General features: G+C 40.0%; 1 protein-coding gene across 1 annotated transcript in view; it reads left to right on the forward strand.

Moving 5' to 3' along the window:
• LRMDA (leucine rich melanocyte differentiation associated) overlaps window positions 1-20,586 on the forward strand; it is a 1,152,373-nt gene extending 1,131,787 nt beyond the window's left edge. Inside the window, exon 7 of the mRNA XM_017944525.3 lies at window positions 17,638-20,586. Within this exon, the coding sequence (XP_017800014.1) occupies window positions 17,638-17,717 (80 nt within the window). The 3' untranslated portion in view covers window positions 17,718-20,586. The remainder of the gene's footprint in view (window positions 1-17,637) is intronic.
• Window positions 20,587-27,517: the final 6,931 nt, after the last annotated feature.

Here is a 27,517-nt window from a genome sequence, read left to right on the forward strand (position 1 = left end):
GAACTGGAACAGCAGACCTCTGAGTCCACCACACCCACCCTGAGTTGAGGTGATCTTTCTTGTGATCCCGAGAGGGAACCTTTGAAATCAAGCAGGCACCCCCACTTGCCTGGGGGTGGGCAGAGGGCCTGAGCAATCCCTCCTTTTAGGGCGCTTTGCAGCTGGGCCACTCATCTCAAGATTGAAATATACCATCTCCATCTTTCCTGACCTCCTTCAGTCAAGTCAGCTGTATTTGTGGAGGTGCATTGTTCAGTCTCAGAGCATTGTTTAAATTTAAAATCAATAGAGAAAAGTGAGCCAGCGAGAGGCACAGACTGATTAAGTGCTGTCTATATGAAGAGGTTTATCCTCTGCCACATTTCCGTTAAAAGCCTGAGAAACATGAAGAGGATGGAGCAAAGTGAAAACAGATTAAAAATTATGTCAGGTACCAAAATGCAGTAAAGCAACTGCATCTTTGACAGGTAATTAAGAATTAGGTGACTTTGAGTTCTGATTTGGCATAATGATGTCAACATGTTCACACACACACACATTCCTTGTATACACATAACACACACAAGATATACACACAAAGTAGACACACAACACGTACTGTGTGTATTGTATAACATAACTTACATAAAGACACACAGAAGACACATACAACAGTACACTCACAAGCACCCACATGCCCACATTCACAAAACACCCACATGCACACAAAACATGGAACACACATTAGTGTCTGCACACATGTGCACACATGTGAAGTTGAACTTGAGCAACACAATAAAGATGTAACTTTCCATCTCCCAATTCATTCTACATTTTTATTTTGATAAAAGATAGCAGTAGAGGGGGGAAATCTCTTCATCAGAAAATACAGTGAAAAAAATTCCCAAGACATTGTCATGTATTACTGGTTATTTTTGGTGGTTAAGAGAATTATTTGAAAACAAAGAAGCCTTTCACAAAGCCTCTAAAATACAAAAGATTTAATAACATTTACATCTGTGTATCAGCCATGTCTGTAATGCGAGTCATGAATAACACATAAACCAGAGCACGGAAAGAACAGAAGTGCTCACACATCATTTAAAATCCAACCCACCCCATCGTCGGTGGAATCAAATACACAGCAGGGGCAGTTCCAGTTGCTACACACACAATAGAGTCACTGGAAATGAAAACATATTAATTATGTTCCTTAAGGTTAGGAGAGAAATAGCAGGATTCACTAAACCTTTCTAACTTCTCTGTTGAAAATTTGTACCAAAGAGTACATCCTGGGTTGCCTCTTTATTTTTCCTAAGAAACTGCAGAATGAGCCTGTGTATTTGTCCTGTTTTACTGTTTATTCGAGTCTGCGCTTGGGGCTCAGGCTTGCCTCATTGTTGTGCTGAAAATGGAAGAAAGTTGGCTTGGAAAGATGGATCTTTGTTACGACAGAGTAACTTGCAAAAAAAATTACTTGTTTTAAATGCTCGACAATACCTGCACAAGTCCCAGTGGTATATGTGGAAATTCATGCTGTGATGAAATGAGTCATGTAGTATCCAGACCTAGAGCCCATGGAGCAACATGTTTGACCATGAAGGAAATCATTCCTTAATCTGATTTGGATAACTGTCTGTGGCCCAAATTTGGAATTGTGTGTTCCTAGGTCCATTCATTTGACTCCTGTGTATATCCAGGGATCTCCTAGGCTGGTGAGAGATTGTCAGACTCTGCTAGGAGGCAACCTCTGGTGCCCAATAGAGAAGGGTGAGGCCAGGAATGGTGGCTCACACCTGTAATCCAAGCATTTTGGGAGGCCGAGTTGGGTAGGTTACTTGAGGTCAGGAGGTCAGGTCCAGCCTGGCCAACATGCCGAAACCTCATCTCTACTAAAAATACCAAACTTAGCCAGGCATGGGGGTGCATGCCTGTGATCCCAGCTACTTGGGAGGCCGAGGCAGGAGAATCGCTTGAACCCAGAAAGTGGAGGCTGCAGTGAGCCCAGATCGCCCCACTGCTCCAGCCAGGGCGACAGAGTGAGACTCCATCTTAAAAAAGAGAAGGATAAGTTCAGGGGGGATTGAACCGATGATTTTTGTGTGAATTCATATTTATTCTTTAAGTCAGTATTGTGTTTTGTTCCCAGGGATAAGAAGATGTTCACATAATGCTAATGTTAGATTAGCACATTCTGTTTGCAGGCTTTTGTTTTGGCATTTATTTCTCCTTCTTCTTCTGTTCACTGTTTCCCTTTCTACCGCTAGGCCTCCTTCTGATGGTGTCAGAACATGGCATGCCAGTCCAGAGTAGTTTAAAATGAGCTCTGTAAATGTCATGGAACCCCTGCCTCTGCCTCCCCTTTGTGTCTCATTTCAGTGTGAAATTCCAAGCACTTCCCAGTCCTTACTGCTGCAAAAGGTTAATAGTCGTCTTTTTTTTATGTACTGTAAATGCTCAATTCCTAAGGATAGTGTTTCAGGGCAAGTTGAGTGTAATTGCTAAATAATATAGTCATTCTCTTTTTAAATAAGTAGCACTTGCATGGTTCCAGATGCTCCTGCATGCATTTGTGTGCATGTATACATGCATGCATGTACATGTGTGCACGTGTGTGTGTGTGTGTGTGTGTGTGTAGGCAGGCATGGGTGAGACCTCCCCTTGGAGGAAGTCACAGCCATCCCATAGGAGTTTGCACATTTACACCTTTGGGTTTTAAATATTATGCCGCATCCTGGGCTTTTAGGTGCTACAGATTATGTATAATAGATGACCTGCATTTACAGAGATGTGTGCTATACAGATGTAAATGTTATTATAGCTTTTATATTTTATGTTCTTGTTGAAAGATCATTTTGTCTTTGAATAATATGGCCGTTCAATTTTTTTTGGAGGGGAGGGGGTTATCTTTAAAACAGAATATGAAATGGATATTGCACATCATATATTTCTTAAAAGTAATTTGGAATTTTAGGGTCTGGGATTGGGGCTGACTGATACACTGCCGTGATGAGATATAACCCCTGGAAAATAACAGCACCAGCACATGCCTGCATCTGTCTAACCTCATAATTCACTTTCACATTGGATTATGGATGTCTGCGTTCAGTGAGTCTATCTTCCCTTTAGGTATTATTTCAGCCCTTTGAGATAATAAGGAAAGTTTAATTGCGTTGTTAATTGATTTTTTGCACAACATTATTACCTTGATTGATTGCAGAGTTGATGAAAATGTTAGACACAGGCAGCGTGGAGTATCAGCCAGGCAAGGAGTGGGAGCCTTGTGGAGAATAGATAACCTTGATGTTAAGAGCTATATCCTTCAGATATGTCTTCCCTTGACATATTGATGGCCCTTGAAAAGGGAAAAGCTGATTGTATGCAGAATGCAATCATTAAACCCACTTCAGCTCGCTGTTGATTAATTTGTTTTTTCCTGAAGGATCTAGTTATAGGGAAGGCCTCACTTGTACCAACCACAGCCATTTTCCAGGTTCCAGACTGTGCTTAACCCTCTAGGTGAAGGGAAGTGAGGAGGGTGGCTTGACTGAGATGGGAAGATTATCTTAGGGTGCACAGGGTGTGTGCTTAAGACTCACAAGGTGTCTCCATGCTCAGGAACACTCTATGTCCTTCGCCATGCTGATTTTCCTGAAATTATTGATTCTTTAAAATGCCAATAGCAAGGAACCCTTCACTGAGACCTGGCGTAGGATGAAACTGTCATTTGGGGATTCTCAGGAAGGTGTTCACCAGTCCAGTGGTATCAGAAGAGACATGACACTCAGGAGCTTTTATTATACATTAGGTAAAACCCTGCATGAGATTGCCCCCATGATTGGAGAATTTAGTTGTTATTGGGGTGTGCCCATGTGTGTGTGTGTGTGTAGAGGGTGATGATAAGAAGAGATTTCTGCAGACAGTTTCTTATATTTTCAATTACTCCTCTCCCTGGCCTTATATGACACTTTCTTAGAAAAGTTTATTGAAAGCCATCATCATTTTTTTCTGAGTCCAGGGCCATCTTCATGGTAGCAAAAATCAGGTTGATTGATCAGTTGGTTTACTGATTGATTGATAGGACTTCTGTCCTGTTTCCCTCCTCTCAACTCACACCACTTCATTCGCAACTGCCCAACCCTGCACAGAGCCTCAGTGGCCTGACTTTATGGGCAAAGAAGTTGCCCCTCTGGAAGAATGCAAGCTCTTATACACACAGTACTCCTGGATAGCCTCATCTTCTAGGGAGAACGGATTGCTTCTCCTGCCACCCCCTCGCCAGCTTCCATGCTTATTACTCATGGAACATTCTGGCTTACTTTGCCCTCTTCTTTCATTTGTGGCTGTACCCAATATTCATTCAAACAAAATTTCAATTGTATAGCATTGCTGGAGGCCTACCAATAGTTACATCACCTTCCTGGAGTCCTGAGCCCCCGGGGAGAGGACATGTGGGCTTCTCCCTGCACCGCAGAGCACCCTGTAGATGGAATTCTCTGTGTGATGCTAAGCACAGTTTCTCCTCAGGCTGCCCCACCCCCTGCATTATGAGTCTTTCTTCTCCTGAACTCACCACTGGTGCTCAGGGAGTCTAATATCCATAGAGTCTTGGCCCTCAATTACCGTAATGGCTTATAATGAGATTTTGGCCAAGTAGCAGGTAGCAGGTTATTACTTCCTGCTCAGCGTGGGCAATGTCTACGCTGTTAATTTGTGTTGCCGAATGTAGCTTAGAGCTGGGCATCAAACTGTCGGAGCCAGATGTATTCTATTAGGTGCGAGGCTCACATTGGCCCATAGGCAGTTTTTTTTTTTCCCCCCAATATGGAAGCATGTTAACTTACCACAGGGTGAATCCTGACAAATTCAAGCCAGCCAAATAAAAGGGGTAATATCCCAAGTCATCCAAGTAGTACATTCTAGGGACAGATAACACCTGGTACCACCCACTGTCAGCAGTGTCTCTCTGACTGGGGCATTCTATTGATACGCAAAAAACACACCCATCTTAATATTGCTGGAGAGACTCTGGTGCCTTGATTAAGTTTTAATGAGCCTGACCCTAATGAAAGCCCTTATAGCATGCTCTTCTACTATTTTCCTTGTCTTTATCTTGGGCAGAAAAAAAGGTACAGAGGTTCATATAACTCTTATAACCTGCTTTCTACTATTAATTCTTCCTTAACCTATAGTTTCTTGCACTAACATATACATACACATATACATGGACACACACACACACATACACACAATTTTTTCTCAAAGCAGGTTAGAGGGTGGGGAGTTGAAGATTGGGAAATTATGAACATATTTTACCATTTGGCACTGGGATGAGCTAGTGTCCAAGAATTATGCTGTGCTTTCTGCAACAACAGACTCATTTTTTGTAAAGCAAACTTCTTTCGGTTAGATTATATATCATCAGCTTCCCTTTGTTTTCTTTTCGGAGAAAGCAATTTAGGGTGTGCTGGAATTAGGAAAGATTATGGTAAGATCAGTACAGGAAGAGTTTGTTTGGGTTCTAATGAAGGGTAGGCGGAGGCTGGACCAATGGGCCCAAGTAAGGAAGGCCTTTTCCCCAATCCTTGCAGGGTTTGAATTATGACAAACCCAGTTGTTACAGGGTTTTGCTTAATTTTATTTGAAAGGATTTTTTTTTTTTTTTTTTTTTGAGCTTAAAGAATTAGGAAAACAAGAAAGCAACTTGTCTTTATTTTCAATGACTCTCAAGAAATTTCAGCCTGCAGAACCAGACAGAACTGTGGATGTTCCCTGCTTTTGATGTAAGCTCTCTAATAGGAACAGATCTAAAACCCAAAAGCAAATTTCTGCTTGAGAGCAAAGCTAAAATTCCCATTCAGACTCTGCAGGAGGACCCCCACTGCTCAGATTTCTTCATACAAGATTCTGTCAGTTTTGGGGGAGTCTAAAGACTTTATGTGAAATTTTTCCTGCAAGTTATTTTTTGGTTATACTTCATAAATGATGGTTCAGATCTATTCTACTTATCCAAAGAAACTGTTTTCTTCTTTTTTCCTGTTAATGTAATTGCACATCACTAAAATTTGAATGTTTATGGTTTTTCTTTTAAAGAGCTGGAACAACCTTTTATTATTATTATTATTTAGGTACCATTAGTTTTCAGACTGCTATTGGGGATAAAATAAAACCTCCATTTACCAAAACTCAAGACATTAGAACCCTCAGTTAACCAGATTTTTTAAATCTCTGGTTTTAGGTAGTCTTGATTTTACAAGAATAAAAACTAATGTCATGAGTTTTACTTTTTAAAAAGAAATAAGGGCCCCTCTTCAGGTTGTCCTAAAACAGTGTTTCTTAAAGATGGTCCCTCAGGATCGGCATCACCTGGGAACTCGCAAAAATGCATACTCTTGGCCCCGACTCAGATCCACAGAATCAGAAACTCCGGTGAATTGGGCTTGGCAAACTGTGTTTTAACAGGCCTTCTCAGTGATTCTGACGCATGGGCAAGTCATAGAATCACTGTCCCAGGGCTAACCCACACATTTCTACCTATAACTGTCCAGGGATGTATAATAAATGCTGGGGTTCAGAATAAGTATGCTGAGATCTTTTCATCTATTCCACAATTTTAAAAAAATGTACTGCATACCTACTATGCCATAGCTTTACGATGCATGGGTGAAAAGCTGTCGTTTTCGATTTTTTGGAGCTCATATAAGCAGGAGATCCTAAGATCTTGAGAAATGTTCAATCCGCAGCCTTCTCACCCCAGCTAAACTCCTAACTGTACTATCCTCATTAAAGGCACTCAAAGAAATATTCAGTTGTGGTCACTATGATTACCTAGTAAGACAGTGAAATTGACTTTGGTTTTAGTGTCTTATGCGTGAAAATTCAAAAAGGTTTTTAGCTAACCATGAGTTAATGAGATAATTTAATTAACAAGGACCCAACATTCCCCTAGTGGCTAGTCACGTGACTGTTATATTAGGAAAGTTAAGAAGATGTGTGAGGGCCATTTTATACTTGCCTCACTGACCACTTGAGAGGCCTCTCGGCTGAAATGGAGAATAACACCTGGACCCAGCTCTGGTTTCCCCTGCTTTAAAGGCCAGTAACTCCAGTTTGTGTTTACTCCTTCCCTGATTGAATCCACTCATGTATTTTTATCCTATAAAATTCTAATTTAAAATGCCATTCCCTAGAATGTTATACCTTTATTGCTGTTTTTTGTTTTTGGTTTTTTTTTTTTTTTTTTTTTTTTTTTTTTTTTAAATAATGATGTGTTTGAAATCTCTAGAAGCCCACAAATACCTCTTTCTCCTAAAGGGAGGTGATCATTCGTTGTTCCAGGCATGAAAATAGTTACTTGACCCATGTACCAGAGACCAATGATGGGGATCAGATGAGGATCAAACAGCAGCTGGAATTATTGTCATATTTTTATTTGAGTAGCTTCTGCCTCTCTCTGTTTTGATGACACTGGGACCAGGTATCCTAAGAAGGAAGGCAGTGGCTGGGTGGATTTGCAGGAAGGGGGAGCATTAAAAGAAGATAACTTTGTGTGTATTGATCCATTTTTCATGTTTATTTATTTTTATGTTTTTTACTTTTTTGACCGTCAAATGATGGCAGCTCCACGCCATCGGATGGCATATCTTTTTGAACTTTCATGGTAAAAATGACTTTTCCCGCTAAGAAATGCAAGAAATTTTTGTTTATTATTTTGAATGCTTATTTACATTTGTGGAGGTGATATGCAAAAATCCCCAATCTCTGAGCCTGGAAGATTAATTAGAACACTTGATGGTAAAGAAAATCAGTCCCTGAAATTGAGGCGAGAAGAACCCCAAAACGGGGGGCAAGGAGTGTCTGATAGCCCTATTCCTGAAAGCCTTCAGCGCAGATTGACCAAACATGACATATCGATCATTCAGGAACCTATAATTGGTGACCAAAAGCACAGTGTGGCTTTAAAGACTCTCCCTGAATACTTGCCGCCATTTATTTATTTATTTTTTTAAAAGCAAGCGGCTGCTTTCCTAAATTCATGCTGCCCTCTAGTGGTGATGCTCCCGACTTCAGCTGGAAGGTGGAAAGGATGAATGTAGAGATAATGGCGGGAATGGAGGAGGTGGTGACGGGGTGGCTTTTTCCTTTCTTTCTTTTTTCTTTCCTGTCTGAAAGATGTCTGAGTTCCTCACGCAAACACTGAGAAAGAAACGTGAGGCCAGAGCACTTGACCACTGTCCGTTTTGACTGACAGCCTGGTTGATGTGACATCCATCACGGAGCCGCACTGAAGGGCACTTCACAAATCTGAACGGTTTCGCATCCCATCTCGGCATGCACTTTGGAATCCAGCCCATCTCAAATCCATTGAGCCCTACTTAGAATACAGACATAGGAGAGAGGAGAAACACACTCACACCAAACTAGTCTTGCAGTTCAAGTTTCTCTCTAAGAAAAAGCAAGTAGGAATGAGCCTACTAAGTAAGGATGTGGGTGATCTTTGATGTTCTCTGGAGACCCCTGGTTCCTGTGAGCAGGACTGAACAAATAAATAATGAATTTGAAAAATAAGCGGAAAAGCAAAATTTATATTCCTGTCGCCAAGGCAGTGTCTTATAATTCAGGGATATTTCTGGGCTAGATAGAGTTATATGGGTGCCTGGTCTGGTTCTGTCACCTTCCAAAAGCCAGTTGGAACCTTATTTTTCTGCTCTGTAAAATGAAGGAATTTACCTGAAATGAAGTTCTTTAAATTCTTTCTCAGTTTGAGAATCCTCCAATACAGTTAAAGAAATATTTATAAAGAAAAGTTTACCGTTCTGTATCCAAGCTTACTAGGCAGTACAGCAAATCACAGAGAATCCTTATAGGACAGTGTAAACAATTCATTGTTTAGGAAGTCAAGAACAAAAACTGTTTCAGGCTTCATCTTTGCTTAGACCAAAAAAAAAAAAAAGTAACCTGATGCTAAAAAACAAAATTTGGACTGCTAAGAAGATTTAACAGTTCATTTGGGGGGTGGGGAGGAGAGGGGTTGTTGGAGAAAGGAAATATTTACCATGGAGTTTGACCTCTCATATTTATAGTGTGTTTCTGTTTGATTGACATACAATATGTATAGAGGTAGGAGCCAAAAAAGGGAGCTCCCAATAAAGGGGCTAGTGAGCCCATCCTCCAATCTGAGAATCTTTCCTGTCAGTTTGTACTCACTCGTTACTACCCCCAGTCCAAAAAAATAGGAAATTAAAAGGCATTGACATCTAAGCGAAAGTACATTGTCTGTTTCCTTTCCAGGATTCACATAATGGAAATATTCGCTGCCAGATAATTTTTAATCTGTTAGTCTAATGTTTCTTTCATGTGGAGAGGACTGAATGGCCCACCCAGTCTGGATAGAGCCACGGCGCCTATAACCTGAGTGTGGGGTCCAGGACCCAAGGTGGGACAGCAGAAAATGTCACCAAGGATCTGCTCAAAGATGCAGTTATTTCTCAGACTTGGGCCAGCTTTTCCATTTTCCACTGATAGATTATATAATAGACTATATGAAGAACTTGTCCTGCATTTTCTTCTCCTCTCTTTCCTTCCCCACCTTCCCTTCTTCTTCTAAGATGACAAGCCTCATTTCAGCTGCCCTGGGAGCCCAGGGTGTGTTTTCTAGAGGCTCTGGTTTGTCACACGACAATAAGCCTGCCCACTCTGTGACTGCCTGTGTAGCCTCCCTGGTCTGGGAGGCTAGCCCCACAGCCTTACCTGCTGATCCCCTTCACGAATTTTGCGAATATCCCTTCCCTGCTGACTGACTTCCTTCTCCTGTTTTTCCTTCCCTACAAACATGTGGGTGAGACTTGACAAGGCCCAGCATTTGTCTGAGCAGGCTGTGTAATCTGTCCTCTCCCAGTGGAAAGCCACACTGGATGGGTCTGAGCATTGGAGTCAAATGCCCTCTTGTCAAAAGGATAGGTTGCCTGGCCGTTTTGTTAGCTTTCTTTCCAGGTATGGTGCATCCTAACCCTTGAATCGGTGCTCCACACTCTAATATTTTGTCTGGCATTTGGTAGAAGACAACATATCAGAACCCCACAGTTTGGACCCTATCATGCACTCGGTATTCACCTTTCTCCTTCCTACTCTTTGTGCTAAGAAATGAATAAAAACTAATGTTTACTCTACTTTATGATAACAGTGCTGGCAGAAATAATCAACCTGGGAAAAAAATGACAGCAACTAATCCTGCACATAATATAATTTATGATGAATGAAAAATGGACCAAAGATTTATATCTTGTTGATATATTGAAAACCACACAAATACATGGGGAGGAATTAGCCTTGATAGAAATAATGAAAACAAAATAAAATTGAAATGAGCTAAAACTACACACAATAAAGTTTGTTGACTAAAGTTTAACAGCAGACACAAGTCTTCTTGTCACAATTTAGATCTGCAATATTTTACTCAAGGAAATGGGACTTTGTAAAAATAAATGACTCTAAAAGAGATTTAGAAGATGTAATCAGCAAATTTAATATTTGGCCAAAGCTGATCGAGGACTTTAACCTTACTGTAAAAATTACATGATAAAGGATTGATCCCATTGAAGATAAAATCAATAAAATAGAAATGAAAATCTTAAAAATAGAAATGCTTTTTGTACTTAAAAATTGATCAAGGAATTAAATTGGCTAAATGGAGTTTGCTGTGAATAATTAATGCTTTTTCAAAGAAAAATTATCAGGCTAGTTTACATGTTTGTATTTATAAACCCAAAGTCAAAGCATCCCTGGAGTCAAAGTTGGGGAATTCAAATGTCTACCAATACAAGACATCAGGGACAGTGTAGTAGGGTAGGAATACCCTTGTGGGGTTGTTTTTGTACAATGAAGGTGAAGCAGGAAGCATGGTTTGAAGTGGTCACTGCAGTATTTAGCAAAGGACAGTGTTCAATACCCCCCCAACCTATGGTGCAAGAGCCCTAACAGAGGTTTGGGGGTTGGCATGCACTGTTGTAATGCAGTACCCCATTCCCACCCAAGATGCAGATGATAAACCGAGACACTTGCCTGAAGTCATGCTCAGCTGGGTTGGGAAGCAAGTCTCACACTTTTTTTTTGCTTTCTCTACCCTCCCCTGGGTAAGGTGGAGAGCCTTTCTTCATTTCATCTCCAACCCGAGGCATCTCAGATGTGCTGCAGATGAAGGGAAAATATACTGGGTGGAGAGAAAGGTCTTTGCCCTTCTTCCTCAAAAACTGCTCCCACACAATCCCTTCCCCTAATACCTTTTAAAGTCTCTCTTCTTTATTTTGTCTTAGTATTTAAGTAGCTTACACTGAAGTAGGATGTTGTGCTGGGAGCCTGTCATTTCGCAGGCTCCGCTAAATCCTGTGTGATAGCCACAGCAGAGCTGATAGCACATCACATGGGCTGACCTCAGGGTATTGCTCCAGCTACTTCTCAAGATCATAAAACATGGGTGTTTATTCCTTTCCAGTTCCCCGCGCATTCACGGCCGCACTTAACAAAGACCGAGGAATGTGCTTTCTGGGGAATGTCCCTTTCCAGTGTGTGATGTTTACAGCTCTTTAGGCCAGATGATAATGTTCACTGCACTTCTCTCTTTTCAACTAGATGTTGTGATTGCTTTGTTTTTGTGGGAGAAAGTGTTTGGGGTAAAAACAACACCAGGATTTAGGAACTGAGGCCGTTGCCTCCTGTTACTCTTTCTTTTTCAATGAGGCAAATATTTAATCTGTATATATTTTCAGAGTGTTTCAAATGTCTGAAGTCATACCAGAGGTTAAAAGATAAGTGTCCAGCAATTGACATTCCTTACTTTGTAGATTCTGTGTAAATTTTATGTACATGATTATTTTAATGGTATTCATTTATTCAACAAATATTTATTGAACATCTCCTCTGTACCAAGTGCAGATGCTCTCCAACTTACAAAGGTTCAACCTATAATTGTTTAATTTTACAAAGTCATACACATTTGATAGAAGCTGTAACCCCATTGTAAGTCAAAGGGCTTACAACTTCAGATAGTTTCAAGTAATGATGAATTTTTGGTTTACAATAATTTCAACTTACAATAGGTTTATTGGGATGTAGCTCCATGGTAAACAAGATGCTTCTGTATGGTTTAAGGTACTGGGTGTTAGAAATTGGGGAGGAGGGAGAATACTGTAGGGGATGACACATTTATGGACAAGTATAGAGTCCCATGGAAACATTGTTCTAGAGCCTTCTGCGGTGGACCAGGATGCTCCTGATCACCTTTTCCTCTCTGTCACTGGGCCCATCCACCTCTTCACAACATTGTTATCACCTTTTGCAGGGGTCATGAGGTATCTAGTTCCTTCCTTTCCATATAGGTTACAGAACAGAAGTTCTATGGGGGAACCGTTCATCCCCTACCTCCATCCTAGTGCTAATTATAACCTCCTCATATCACAATGGGATTGAGATATGTTTGTGATTCCATAGCTACATTTATAAACTCATGAAATAGCATTTAAAATAACGATCCCTAAAGTGATGACTACCAAAACTAACAACAGTGATAATTATTCTATTTTACAAATATAAATGTATTGGTTCAACCTACACTCTAGTATCAAATGCATTTTTGTAATTTACATGCAGATTCTTTTTTTTTCATCACTAAAATATTAGTGACAGACCACTTGCTTTGATGGCTAGGCTTTAGTTCTGTTGAATACGGAGTTATGAGTCTTGGGCTTATGCCAAAGCCAATGGGACACAGCCTAGTTAGTGGTCAGCACTTCTAGCTGTGAGTATGAAATACAGGTTGCAGGAAAGTTAATGAAAACCCTTTCCTCGGGGATTTTGGGGTCCTCTAGAGGCCCCCTTCTATCCAGGTTATGCTTTAGGGATACAGGCTGGATGGGTTTCAAGGGCTGACTTAGTCTAAATCAATTTTTTTATTGACTAACCTGTTGAATTTGTCTCCTGCATCAGGCAGTATTGGACCTGGTGTTCTCATCTTCATAAGGAAAACATTGGAAAATGCCAAATCACCTATTTCAGAGCTAAAATGAACCTCTCGGGTTATCTGGCCCCTTGCCCTTGTTTTACAAATGGGGAAACCAGCCCAGGGAGAGAAAGGGACATGTACATGGTCACCTGACTATTAGGGCAGGGCTGGATCTAAATGCGGGTCTTTCCCCACTTCGCCTTACTAAATAGACTATTGAACTGCAACTGGTATTGTGAGGCCGTCCAGGAATCAGGGAGTCCAGGATGCTGGATGAAATGAAAGGATGTGCAAGAATTCCCTTCCCTGGACTGGACTCTCAGGGCCCCCCCCCCCAGCAAAATCGCTGCTACTGACCCTGCAGTCCCAGCCTTACATCCAAGAAAGGAGGCTGAGTCCCACCCACTCAGGCAGCCCCAAGGTTATAACTTAATCTGCATAATTAGGACATCCATTCCAGAGGGGGAAAACATGGAAAAGATAAAGGGCCTCTTTAAAACAGATTCTTCCTGATAAATTTTGTTCATAATTATAGCTTTAACAGCTTATGGTGATGGGAAAGCTGGCTACTTAAGAAAAATTAGGAGTCTCATTTGGCAGGAAAAGAATCCCCCGGGGGACAGTGCCCTGTCATTTTTCAGGGTCTCTGGAAAAGAAACCCCACACAGACAGCTGCACGTCAGCCTGACACAGGGCAAGCCTGCTTTACTTAATATGGCCAAAGCCAGATCTTTTAATTAAAAACACTGCATATGCCATTAAATGCGTTGTTCCCCCTCCAGTCCCAAGACGTTGTAGTTTGAGGAGATACAAACAAATGAATACGTTGCAGATGTTCAGAGAAACCATTGCCTACTTGAGTCACAAACCAGCGGGTTCCCAAATTCCAGCCTCGGAGTGCCTCCCCATCAAAATGTTCTTTGCAAGCAAACTGTTCCCTCTGTAATTTTCACAGTTTATGGCAGTTGCCATGGCGGGAGAAGAAGGGCCGTGGGGCGGACGAGGGAGAGAGAAACGCAATGCCACCTCACTTAATTTACCAGCAGAGCCTCATATTTTACAAATAACCTTCATGATAAATAAAGGCCTGTGGCCACACATGGGACTGTGCTGTTCTGTGCATGTTTGCTTTTCCTGGCTAATTTTATTTATTTATTTTTGAACACAAAAGTCACATATTGGGGGTAATCACATCCCGACTCTGAGATCTGGGAGGAGACGCACAGAGGCAATGCTCGCTTAATTTCAGCCACCGGAGATGGTTTGAGTTTGACAATTTCAGCCGATTCTTACCATCACTAGCCAGAGCACCTTTCTGCCCAGGCGAGTCCCGGCAGCTGGATCTCATTTTCAACTGCCAGGCCATCCCCACGCCTTCCTGGAGCAGCCCACAGACTGAGTGCCGTCCATTCCGGGAGTTTATTCAAGGTGACAGCTCCTCACACAATGGCCTTCTGATCATCTCAAGTAGCCAAGATATCAGTGGGGTTGGGCGTGCTCCCCCTGCAAATTCCAAATTTAGATTGACTGAGGTTATCCTTAGGCCCCTTGTCCCCACCGCTCCAGCAGAACAGAACTGCCAGGACCTTCGCAGCCACAGTGAGTTTTGTAATGATGTCTGGGGAGAGATGTTCTGCAGGGGCAGGCAGAGAAGACCCGGAGTGATGGGGAGTGATGTCAGCTTTCGTTAGAGCGGCAGACAGCGTTAGAATATCCTTGGCATAATATGGCGCTGGTATCTCTGTCAGCATCTCTGTTTTCTGTCACCTCACACAATCCTGGGCCTGTCTACAACCCTGACGGTGTCTTTTCAGATCAGGCTGTTGCCAGCACAGAGACTAGCTCCGCTCTTCACCACACAGCCCCTTTGTTTGAAGTCTGCCCTTTTGTCATTAATGCACTTGATGTCTATTTAAATCTGACAGTGAATGTGGTATCTGTTTTCCTGTCAAGAGATCATTGACAATATTAATACCTCATGTCCTTGCCTCATTTTCCAAGCGCTGACACCTAGCCGCAGTCTCCTGCATTCATCAAACAGCCTTCTCTCACCAGGATGTCTATAAACATTCTTACTTCCAGGCCCAAAGAAAAAGGGTAGGCCTTGAAAAGGGCTTTTATCAATGCCAGCCAGAAAGAAGGCTTGGGAATGTGGCACAGAACACATCACAGCCCACGTTCCAGGAGCATCCAGCCTGTTGCTAGGGTGGCACTTGCCGTCCAAGTTGCATCTAGGTGAGCTCTGGAGTTGAAGTTTACCCTGGAGCAAGGGAAGAAAAAAAGCAGTTGAATCCCTGAATGTACTGGAGAGTTTACTGGAGATAGGGCACTCATGGTGGGTGGTGTGTGTGTGTGTGTGTGTGTGTGTGTCTGCCTTTCATCCTTTTGCTTAAGAGAAAGATTGTGTTCTTCATGACATCCAACAGACCGTATCCATTCCTTTTTATTAGAATTCATGTTATCCTAGTGCTGTAGAAAGAAATTAGCATCCTTTGGCCCCATCCTTCCACATTCTTCAGGGTTTATTTGAATCAATTATGTTTAAGGAAGCCCTCTGTGGATACCTGGCAGAACCGAGGCACTCCCACCCAGGCCTGTAGTGGATGCTATTCCTGGAGCAGGGCCTGACCAGAAAACCCCACAGACCCGCAGGATCCTGGCATGGGTGACAATATTAGTACAATGCTGATGGCTACATTATTCAGCACAATAAAGGAAACAGCCCAATGCCAACAACTAAAAGAATAATTTAGGTCCCGAGAAGGGTCTCAGTGAGGTTCCATCCAAGCTCAGTTTCCAGGCACCAGACCCATACTGAAAACCAGAAACTGGGGATTGGGGGCCAAGGAGAAAGCATCACCACGGAGGAAGAATGATCCACAGTAAACTTGCTCATGGGAACATGGCAGGAAATAAAACTAATGAGAGTGAGCCCAAGGCCAGCTTTGAGGCCATGGAACAATGTCACCCTCTCTCCATTGCCAACTCTGAGAGACTCTTTGACCCTAGCAATTTCTAGCTTTCTTCCAAGTCATCCAAACCAGGGAGCATCTGCTTTGTCCTTAAAAGTTTCTAAAAGTCATTTTGATCCTTATGTAAGAATAAGGTTTGAAGTTTTGTAGTGGAGAAACATCTCTTTTACAGTTGCAAAAATATTTACTACTTAGAACTTCTGATGTGAAGAACCTGGTTAATTTCAAGTGCTAATTTATCACAAATTAAAAAAATAAATGAGCTTATTGGTTTCACACTATTACACTGATGGAAATAAAAATAATCATGTCCCTAGGTAGCTATTTTCACAAGCAGATTTGTGGCTCTTAAATGAATGTCTTATGGACGTTTCCTTTCTTTGTTTTTTTCAAGTTGTGTACAGTTAGTTCAGAGACTCAAGTCCAATTACTTCTAAGACAACTCCGTCTAACTGAATTTAAAATAGGTTTTTCTAAAAATAAAAGAAAATAAAAACGCAGGTGGCGAAAACAAAACAGATTTTTCCTTGATAATCCTACAGAGCTTTCATAATAACTATGGAGGTGATTTCTTATGGGTATTTAGAATAAATAATGAGTTGACTAAAAAAGTTCAACCCTACTGTAGGGGCATTTTTCATTGTTAAGTCTCCTACAGTCTCCTTGAATGAGAGGAGAGCCTTATGTGGAGCCACAGAGTTACTTAAAGTAAAACTGAAAATGGAAATCAAATGCTTTCTGACCGGAGAAAGAGAGTTCAGGATGCCTGTAAGAAGCCATTTAATGTTGGAGGCTCTGTTCCTGTCCATGTGGAGTTTTTTTGGTTTGTTTGTTTGTTTTTGTTTTGATGGCGTCTGGCTCTGTCACCCAGGCTGGAGTGCAGTCGTGCAATCTTGGCTCACTGCAAGCTGTGCCTCCCGGGTTCACACCATTCTCCTGCCTCAGCCTCCCAAGTAGCTGGGACTACAGGCACCCGCCACCACACCTGGCTAATTTTTTTTTTTTTTTTTTTTTTTAGTAGAGAAGGGGTTTCATCGTGTTAACCATGGTGGTCTCGATCTCCTGACCTTGTGATCCACCTGCCTCGGCCTCCCAAAGTGCTGGGATTACAGGCGTGAGCCACCGCGCCCGGCCGTCCATGTGGTATTTTGTCAACACTGCCTCTCTTCCTTAATCATCCCATATGTGCTCAATGCCTGGTGCCTGCCAGGATTTGGAATATTCTCTCTAGAAGTTAACAATATTGCTTCATGATAAAGGGTATCAAAATAGTCACATTCTGGGAAGAATGTTCTGTCTTTTGCTTGGGCTGGGTTCATCTTTAAACTCTTAATTTTCCATTCTTAGAAACTCTACTAAGGGAAACTGGAGTGAGGAGAGGCTATATTCTGGGGAGTAATTGGCCAAATTAGAGAAGTACCTAACATGTGGAAGAGAAGTCATGCAGAAAGCGATATTCCTAGGAACCTGTATTTGTAGTGACATTTTATTTCAATGTCAACTCTGAGGTCGACAGAACCTCCTTGTCTGTGAGGACAAAAAGATAGAGTTCTTCCTTTCTGGGGCTTCATCCACTTTCTGCTGCCCGTTGGATCTGTGATTGTCTTGCATGTCTGTTTTTCAGTGCCTGTGGCTTCCCTGCTATGCTAATTGTGCCACCTGTAATGATATGTGTCTTTTTATTCACAGGTGTCCTGGGGAAGTGTCGCTACATTTACTACGGAAAAAACTCGGAGGGCAACAGGTTTATCCGAGATGACCAGCTCTGAAACCAAGTTCTGTATACCTTCACCCATTTCATGAAAATAAAATCAAAAGGGAAATCAAAAATAAAGACAACGCTCAAGAAAAAACAATAGCCCACGTCGCCTCTCTTTCGGAAAAGCTATGACTTCGGCTTTTGGAACCTTCTGCTGACTTTGCCAGGCCTGTCAAGATGATCCTTCTGCCTTAGACTGAGTGGTCACATAGAGATTGACATGATTGCCCTTAAGCAGGTCTCATCCACCAGGGTGACAGACAGCGGTGGCGAAGCAACGGGGCTGACAGCATGAGCACCGTGATAGATTGCCTGGTCCTGCCACTGCTCACAGGGGAGCAGAGGTCACACCTGGGGCCTCCCTGGGCATGCTCAGTGGCTGCAGTCAAGTGAGAAAGACTGTCTTCAGCTCACCTATTGAGCTGAAATCCCTCTGATATCATCGTGCTGCGGGCTTATTTTTAGTGAAAAAGTCACAGCTTAGGGGAAGGCCACTCTCCCTCACTTCCTTTAAATCTTCACCTCCTGTATTCTGCATATACATAGCTCCCATCTCTTCCCCTCCACATTCCTTTAGCATCATTTTTATGACAGGTGATGCATTTCAGTTTGCAGTTTTTCAGAGAAGAAGGTATAACTTCCCAGCCAGGTCATACATTTATGGCTGGCTTCATGTTGCTACAATCCCTTTATTGGAGTAAATAGCTTCCCCTAAATCCCTGACTACAAAAGCATGGACTTTTATCTTGTTTCATTCAACTCTAAATCCACTTCTTGCCCTGAATATGATGCAGTGTAAGGCAGTAAGACATCTTTCTCAGCACGAGGGTTTGGTTGCACCAGGGACTCTTATTCATTAATTTATTTTTAACCGTACACACTTCCAGTGATGCCTGGGGCCATACTTGTGCGTGGGGCTGGCTTGCTCCTTTGGGTGCTATTTAAAGGTAGTGAGGTGATGAAAGATAGAGTGAGGGGTCAGGAGGTTAAAAAACAAAATTAAGACTGTCAAAAACACCCACCAGACCAAAGAGTTTTTATAGAAGGCACAAACCTTTTGGATTTCACATTTGTCACGACCTCTCAGAAATCAAATCCATAGGTTGTGAGACGGTGCTTCCTGTATGCTTGGCTGTGCCCTAGCACTAATGTCACAAGGAACGTAAGTGTGATCATTGCTAGTTGGGTGACTCTAAGTTTATCTAACTTGCTGGTGCACCAGTCAGATCACTCTAGAAGATATTCAAAAGGCTGATTGTTCTTGACACAATAGTGTTTATTTTTCTGCTTCTTCTTTTTAGACCAAGTGTTCATTGTCCTCCCAGTATTAGGTCAGTTGGATGACAGCAAAACCTGAAAGAGAATCCCTCCAAGTTATAGATACTGGGGACTAGGAGCTGCTATTGTAAAACTACGGGGACTCAGAATCCCTAAGCTGCCCAAGGAGAACCTACTTTCTCAGCTCTAGCCCGTTTACATAGCCTCTGGCCCGCTGAGTCAACACAGGCCTTGAATGATACGTATTGAGGCTGGCAGGAGTCCCTGTTAGAGATTACGCAACCCTTGTTAATCAGTTCTTTAGACAAGTTAACATAAAAATCCTCAAAACCATGAATAATTGGAGAATGTTGAATGTTTGCCTTTATCGCTCAAATCCATTAGTAACTGGAGTTGAGTACCTTTTCTCTGTTTGATCTACAAAACAGCACTGGAAAAATGCTTTACATTATCTGCATTTGGTCCCACCCTGGATCGTTGTTTAGAAGCATCAACACATGCTTTCTCCCTGGCATAATATGGGCAGCCAGAGTTCTGTGCAAGGGCAGCTAGACGAGTCCGATGTCATATCCAATCTAGCCGCACATATATCCTTGTCTTTATAAAAGGCTTTAACCCTGCCTCAAACAATAAAAAAGCACTTGTGAACTGACCACAGAATTTTTCCATCTTTATTTTTCTTACTTGTTTACTTTTTTTAATGTCAGAACCATTTGTATCATGCGCAGGAATGTCTCCCTCAATGTGAGCTTTGGAGGCAAAACATATTTTTGGAGTGAGTTATTGGCCACATTGTTTCCCTCTCTTTGGGTTGTTTATTTTCTTCCAGAACAGTGTAATAACTTTAATTAAGATTAGCTTTAATTATAAATTACCTAAAGGCCATCACTAAGGTATATTCATCTTATTGATAGAATTGTAGTGAGCTTTGTTTCTCTTAGGGAGGGATAATGATAATGAAGTGCTGGGTTGCTCACAGTTCCACTGTGTGTTAACCAGATTTCGCTGTGCTAGAGCTAGATTTTGGTCTGAATTGGCAGAGGTAGAAGCCATGCTGCATGTTTATCTTAAATCTGTAGGAATTTCCCAAGCCTTGTTTTTCAAAGTCAAGAAGTAGAAAGTAATAAATTCAATCAGGGCCCAGACATGTTTTGTACCTCCTTTACCCTTTGGTCTTTCTTCCTTTTATCCTATTCCACTGAGCTTATTCTTTGGGGATTGTGGTGCCTGACATCCCTGTCTTCCCTCCCCTAGGACGCTGACCTGAGTGGAGAGACCTCGGCAATACAAGGCTGTCCTGCAACTCTCTGTTGCCTCAGCAGTGTCAGGACGACTGTCTCTTTCCTAAGTAACATAATTTTAAAGAACAATTTGTTCCTTAGGGAATAATGTCTTGGATTGTGGGAATCCTATTAAAAGTACAACTATTGCGATCATTTGCTTTTACTTTTACCAGCCTCGCTCATAAACCCTCCATCTGTTTGTTGCTTTAAATAGAAGCACATTATAAGAGATTATCACTTGATCAGGCTGCATGTCTGAGTGTTGTGTGTTTTCACATACTCATGTATACTAAGGAATAAAAGAAAGCAAACCACAGATTCTGGATGAAAGGATTTTTTCATTTGTGTGTGTGTGTGTGTGTGTGTGTGTGTGCGCATGAGTGTGTTTCCAGCAGAGACGTATCTTGCACATTTTCAAGGGAAAAATGTCTTTCTTGCTGTTTTCAGGAAATAACCTGGCTGTCTTTCTTTTCTTTGTTAACATGCAGACCAAAAACAATCCACAGGGCCCTTTTCATCAAAACAATAATGGTGTTTAGTACTTGCTACTGGCAAAGGCAGCCTAAATCAGGTCTGTGTGGCTGCAACACAGGTAATGCCCAGCATGGACACAACAGTACCCATTGCGATTCTTCCTTGGTGTCCATCGTTGTAGCTGATCCAGTGTGACCTTTGACCATCTGCTTCTTCCAGTTCTGTTTCCAGGAAGAAACCCTCTCTGAAGAAGGGTGCTACCACTACTCAATTCTCTCTAAGTTGTTCAAATACCATGCAGGAAACTGACTGTTGTGAGTAAGACCTGGAAAGGAAAATGAGACCTGAGAAGCACAAAGAATGTTGATTACCTGTTTATATGACAACTAGACCATCGGCTTGTGGTCCAGTGTCGTGTGTTACTTCTAATGCATCAGCAACCACTCAAATGACCTGAAGAACATTGAAAGGCACAACCACTGTTCAAAATATTGTCTTCCTACACGTTTACCTGAAATTTCCCAGCATTGGCAGTTCCCATCCTTTGGGTAATTATAATGCTAAGTGTTAATTTGTGACTTTGTGGTTGGGATAGGTCATAAATTGTGTTATTTGTGCATATTATCCTATAAACACATGCTAATTCTTCTAGACTATCTTGGAATGTGGCCCAGAGAACAAACAACCTGGGACAAGGGAGTTTTGCTAAGAAACAGTAGGGGAAATTGTAAGTATGGAATATGTTTGGTGGAGAGTTGCTACAGTAGGAATGATATAAATGGCAATAAATGGGATTATGCCAAGAGACAGAATGCAGCAGAATTAAAATGTGGCATCTTCATGGCTAGGAGTAAATTGAGAAGGAAAGGGAAAAGACAGTTTTCTGCCAGTTAAAAGGTTTGCTGATATTCAGTACTACAGTGATGTTTAGGGATATTTTATCCTCAAAATGTAATCATGTTTCATATAAATGAGTGTCCACCCATTTAATGTTTTACAAGTTTTTCTGTCCAACACAATGAAACAGTGTAGAAAAGATGGTTCATGGAGCACTGTGGGAACAGATGATCACATGTGTGGCAGCTGCATATGGACAGAGATGACTGTGGCTGGTACCTAATATTCTACAAACTCAGCATCCTAAGGCAAGTGCCTCAGCTCTGGACCAGCTAAAAAATACAAGGTAAACTTATGATCTGGGCAGTCATATGAAAGAGAAAATAGTTTTATGGTCATGGGAAGTCTTCATATATTCATCAAGTTCAGAGGTAGATGGACACCTTGAGAAGATAACACAAAAAACCAAAAATATTTAAAGAAAAAGACGAGTGCCTGTATATGGTGCAAAAGATGCTGGCAATAGGATTTAACTGTTATTGGCGTGCAGACAGCGAATAAGAACTTAGCTCATCGAAAGTGTGAATAACATCTTAGTTCAAGTGGATTATGTGGATTAATATGCAGAATATCCTAGAAATCATGTTTATGTTTTGTCACCTCAATTTACTTTAAATAAACTTTTCCTTCTTCGTATTGTAATAGTTCTCTCAATGTTATAAATAGGAATGTATTTTAAAACCTCTGGGATAATTTCCTTTAGATGTGAGCTTTCCAATTTAGGTGTTTGTGATGAGAGGGAAAAAGTCCTGACAGTGGGCTTAATCACAATATTTAGACTCTTCTAGTTACAGAGTATCAAAATAGGTAAGAATTAATGTATATTATTTATTCACAAAAGCTCAATTTCATAAATCATAGTCTAAATCATAATAATTAAGTGCTACTATAAAAGAAATTTCCCTTGGAGCAAGATACAAATAAAATTTAACACCCAGGTAGAGTATAGTGTTTTAATTTTTATGTTATTACTGTTTAAAGTCATCTTTCATGAAAAAATGTACTCTGACTTCTACCCCACATTCAGTTTTTCAGGTTGTGCTTATGATAGAAACAGCTTTTGGGGGCAAAATATAGCTTAATTAGAACAATAACAATGACAGCTATAAAGTCTTCTAAAACTTTTAACTAATTACTTGGGTTATTAGAGAGAGAGAGAGAGAGAAAATGTGTATGAAAGAGTTTGGAATCTAACTAGAGAATTCCTATTACTGACATAAATTCTCTAAGTTTTGCATGGACTCCAAAATAGGTCAGCAATTATCCTGTTACCATGTTACATAGAAAAATGCATCTATTTCATAGCCAATTAATTGATATCTACTTTGTGTCCCCCTTTCCTATGAATTGCTGATCTACATTTTATGATGTCAGTCATAAAGTGCCGAAGCCCTGGTGCGACAGTGTCGTGATGTTTTTGTTTTTCCCCTTCTTGGCCTTTTAAACACAGGATCATTGTTCAAAGAGTAACTTAGAGCAATTTTGTTTTAATTAAGAGAGATCTTTGATGCTCAGAGAAAAATAGGTTACATGAGTTATCTCTAAAAGTTACTATATAAAACCAGGTTTCATTTATAGACTATTCATATTCCCCTGTATTTTTACATTCATACACAATAGCCATATTTATTTGCATACAAAGGTTGTCTTCCCCCAAATAATTCCTTTTTCTACAGGACTATAGCATAACGTTTACATTCTGTAGCCACATTGGCTACATTCTCAAACACAATAAATGTCCAAATGCCTCCAGTTAGAACACTTACCTCCCCTCCTCTTTTAAAAAACTTTATTTGGTGTGCTCACTCAGAATGATCCATTTTCAAAGGATCACAGTGGCGTATAAAAATATTTGGACTTAATGGTCAACACATTCCTGAAAGATCTAGAATAAATGATGATAATGAAGGTTACCATCACTAGAAAAGGGTCATATTTTGTGGTGTAGATATTTTGATAAGTTAGATTTAACCATTGCTTGGAAAATTACATTTAGCTGAAAAAATTAGCATCTCAAGTCTGATTTATTAGATACATCTTGCAGATTTATTTTATAAATTTTTGCATATATAATATAGATATAGGGCACTGGCTTATCAAATATGAAAATGGAATTTACAACTCCATTTTGGCTAGTTTGGCCTATGGACCACTTTAGTGGACAGTATTATGGGCTTCTTTCCTCTGGTTCATTCATGATACACAAATGCACATACTCATAAACACATAAATAATGGTTACTATAATTATTTTGCAATATCATCATTAAAACAAGCACTAAAACTGTCATTTTACTAAAATGTGTTGCTCAAGAAACTACTAGTTGTAGAAGTACATGCTACTGGAAGCATCCGTTTACTTCATGCAGATCAGTAATATAAATATATGAAATACTCTTAAGAATACAAATTGGCTATAAATATTTAAAAACTCTAATATTTTCCATTATTTCTGATTATTTCTGACAACCCCATCAAAAAGTGGGCAAAGGATATGAATAGACATTTCTCAAAAGAAGACATTCTTACAGCCAACAAACACATGAAAAAATGCTCATCATCACTGGCCATCAGAGAAATGCAAATCAAAACCACAATGAGATACCATCTCACACCAGTTAGAATGGCAATCATTAAAAAGTCAGGAAACAACAGGTGCTGGAGAGGATGTGGAGAAATAGGAACACTTTTACACTGTTGGTGGGATTGTAAACTAGTTCAACCATTATGGAAAACAGTATGGCGATTCCTCAAGGATCTAGAACTAGATGTACCATATGACCCAGCCATCCCATTACTGGGGATATACCCAAAGGATTATAAATTATGCTGCTATAAAGACACATGCACACGTATGTTTATTGCAGCACTATTCACAATAGCAAAGACTTGGAATCAACCCAAATGTCCATCAGTGACAGATTGGATTAAGAAAATGTGGCACATATACACCATGGAATACTATGCAGCCATAAAAAAGGATGAGTTTGCGTCCTTTGTAGGGACATGGATGCAGCTGGAAACCATCATTCTTAGCAAACTATCACAAGAACAGAAAACCAAACACCGCATGTTCTCACTCATAGGTGGGAACTGAACAACGAGATCACTTGGACTCAGGAAGGGGAACATCACACACCGGGGCCTATCATGGGGAGGGGGGAGGGGGGAGGGATTGCATTGGGAGTTATACCTGATGTAAATGACGAGTTGATGGGTGCAGCAGACTAACATGGCACAAGTATACATATGTAACAAACCTGCATGTTATGCACATGTACCCTACAACTTAAAGTATAATAATAATAAATAAATTAAAAAAAAAAAAATATTAAAAAAAAAAAAAAATAAAAAAAAAAAAAAAAATAAAAATCAAAATTATATCAAGCATCTTCTCAGGCCAGAGTGACATAAAAGCAGAAATCAATTGCAAGAGGAACCCTCAAAACTATGCAAATACATGGAAATTAAACAATCTACTCCTGAATGATTTGGAGGTTAACAATAAAATCAAAATATAAAGTTTAAAAATATTTCAAAATGAATGATGGCAGTGATAACACTTATCAAAACCTCTAGGATACAGCAAAAGCAGTGCTAAGAGGAAAGTATATAGTGTTAAATGCCTACATCAAAAAGACAGAAAAATCACAAATTGACAACCAAATATCACACCTCAAGGAGCAACAACAACAAAAGCAGGAATAAATCAAACTCAAATCTAGCAAAAAAAAAATAAAATAAAATAACAAAGATCAGAGAACAATTAAACAAAATTCAAATGAAAAAAAAAAGAATAGAAAAGATCAATGAAGTGAAAAGTCATTTCTTGGAAAAGATAAACAAAATTTATAGACAACTAGTCAGATTAACCAAGAAAGGAATAAAGATTCAAATAAGTTCAAACACAAATAAAAATGGAGGCATAACAACTGATACTACAGAAATGCAAACGGTCATTCAGGACTACTAAGAACACCTCTATGCACAAAATCCAGAAAATCTAGAGGAAATGGATAAGTTCCTGCAAACATACAGCCCCCTAAACTTAAATTAGAAAGACATAAAAATTCTAAACAGATCAATAATAAGCAGTGAGATTAAATCAGTGATTTAAAATCTCCCAGCAAATAAGCAGAGCACCAGATGGATTCACAGAGAAATTCTACCAAATATCCAAAGAAGAATGAGTACCAATCCTGCTGAAATTATTACAAAACATTGAGAAGGAAAGAATCCTTCCTAATGCATTCTACAAAATCAGTATCACCCTGATACCAAAGCCAGGAAAGGATATAACAAAAACAGAAAACTACAGATCGACATCCCTGATGAATATGGATGCAAAAATCCTCAATAAAATACTAGCAAACTAAATCCAATAGCATATCAAAAAGACATATACATATACATATACATATATATATGTACACACACACACACATATACACACACACACATACTGTGGCATATGATTCAGCCATAAACAAGAATGAAATAATGTATTTTATAGTAACTTGAATGGAACTAGAGGCCGTTATCTTAAGTAAAAACACAGGAACAGAACACCAAATACCACATGGTCTCACTTATAAGTGAGAGCTACGCATTTCTTTGCATATGGGTATTCAAAGGAATACAGAGTGGTATAATGTACACTGGAGACTCAGAAATGGGGAGGGTGAGAGGTAGGTGAGAGATAAAAAATTCCCTGTGGGTTACAATGTACCCTATTTGAGCGAAGGGTACAGTAAAAACCCAGACTTCACCATGATACAATTCATCCATGTAACTAAAAACCACTTGTACCTCTACAGTTAATTAAATTTTTAAAAATTAAATAAATAAAATAAAATAAACATGGAATTTCAAAGTGCTATGAATAGCGAAAAGAACAGAATTAGAAAACCTGTACTAATGAATATCAAGTATTTATACAGTTACATTAATTAAGATAATGTGGTTGTATTTAAGGACAGTCAGATAGACTGATGGAACACAATGAAGAGCCCAAGACAGGCCCACACATATATGGGTACTTTGTCTATGGGAAAGATGACATCACAGAATGGTTTTTTTAATAAATGGTGTTGAATTATTGAATATTCCTGTGTTAAAAGAAAAAATACTTGATCACTACCTTATATCATACAAATAGTCTTGATTCTCAAGACAGATTATGGATCTAAATATGAAAGGCAAAACAACCTTTTACAAAAAAATCACAGAATGTATTTGTCAGATTGAGGTAGCACAGATGTTTTAAACAGGAAAGAATACTAATAATAAAAGAAAGGATTAAAAATTTTAGTACATAAAATTAAGTATTTTTACTCAGCCAGAAACATTCTTAAGAGAGTAAAGGGACAAACCACAGAATGGGAGAAGGTATTTGCATTATATAAAACAAACGACAGCCAAAGTAAATGATAATTAATATGGTATTGAAAAACAAGTTAAAGATTTGCCCAATTTTATATGAAAATTTAATAAAATGACAGCAATTAAAACTGCTGGCCCAGGGATCAATAAACAAATGGGACCGAATAAAGAGCCTAGAATTAGTGGGGAAAGAAGAGTAGTTTCCACTGTTTTTCCATATTAAAAAAAATGCAACTGCTATCTCATGCCAATCTGCCATAATCACATTCATATGATGAGTTAATGACATGAAAGTAAAAAAGCATAGTTTTCAAACTTTAAAAGAACATATTAGATTATATTTACATCTCATGGTTCAAAATGGTTTCTTAAGAAGAATGCAAAAAGCACAGATCATAAAGGGAAAATAAAAGATAAATTCAATTGTATTAATAATCTTCTGCCAGACATGCTGGCTCATTCCTGTAATCCCAGCACTTCGGGAAGCTCAGGAGGGC

The sequence above is a fragment of the Papio anubis genome, chromosome 11, assembly GCF_008728515.1.
Source record: "Papio anubis isolate 15944 chromosome 11, Panubis1.0, whole genome shotgun sequence".
In the NCBI taxonomy this organism is placed as follows: Eukaryota; Metazoa; Chordata; class Mammalia; order Primates; family Cercopithecidae; genus Papio; species Papio anubis.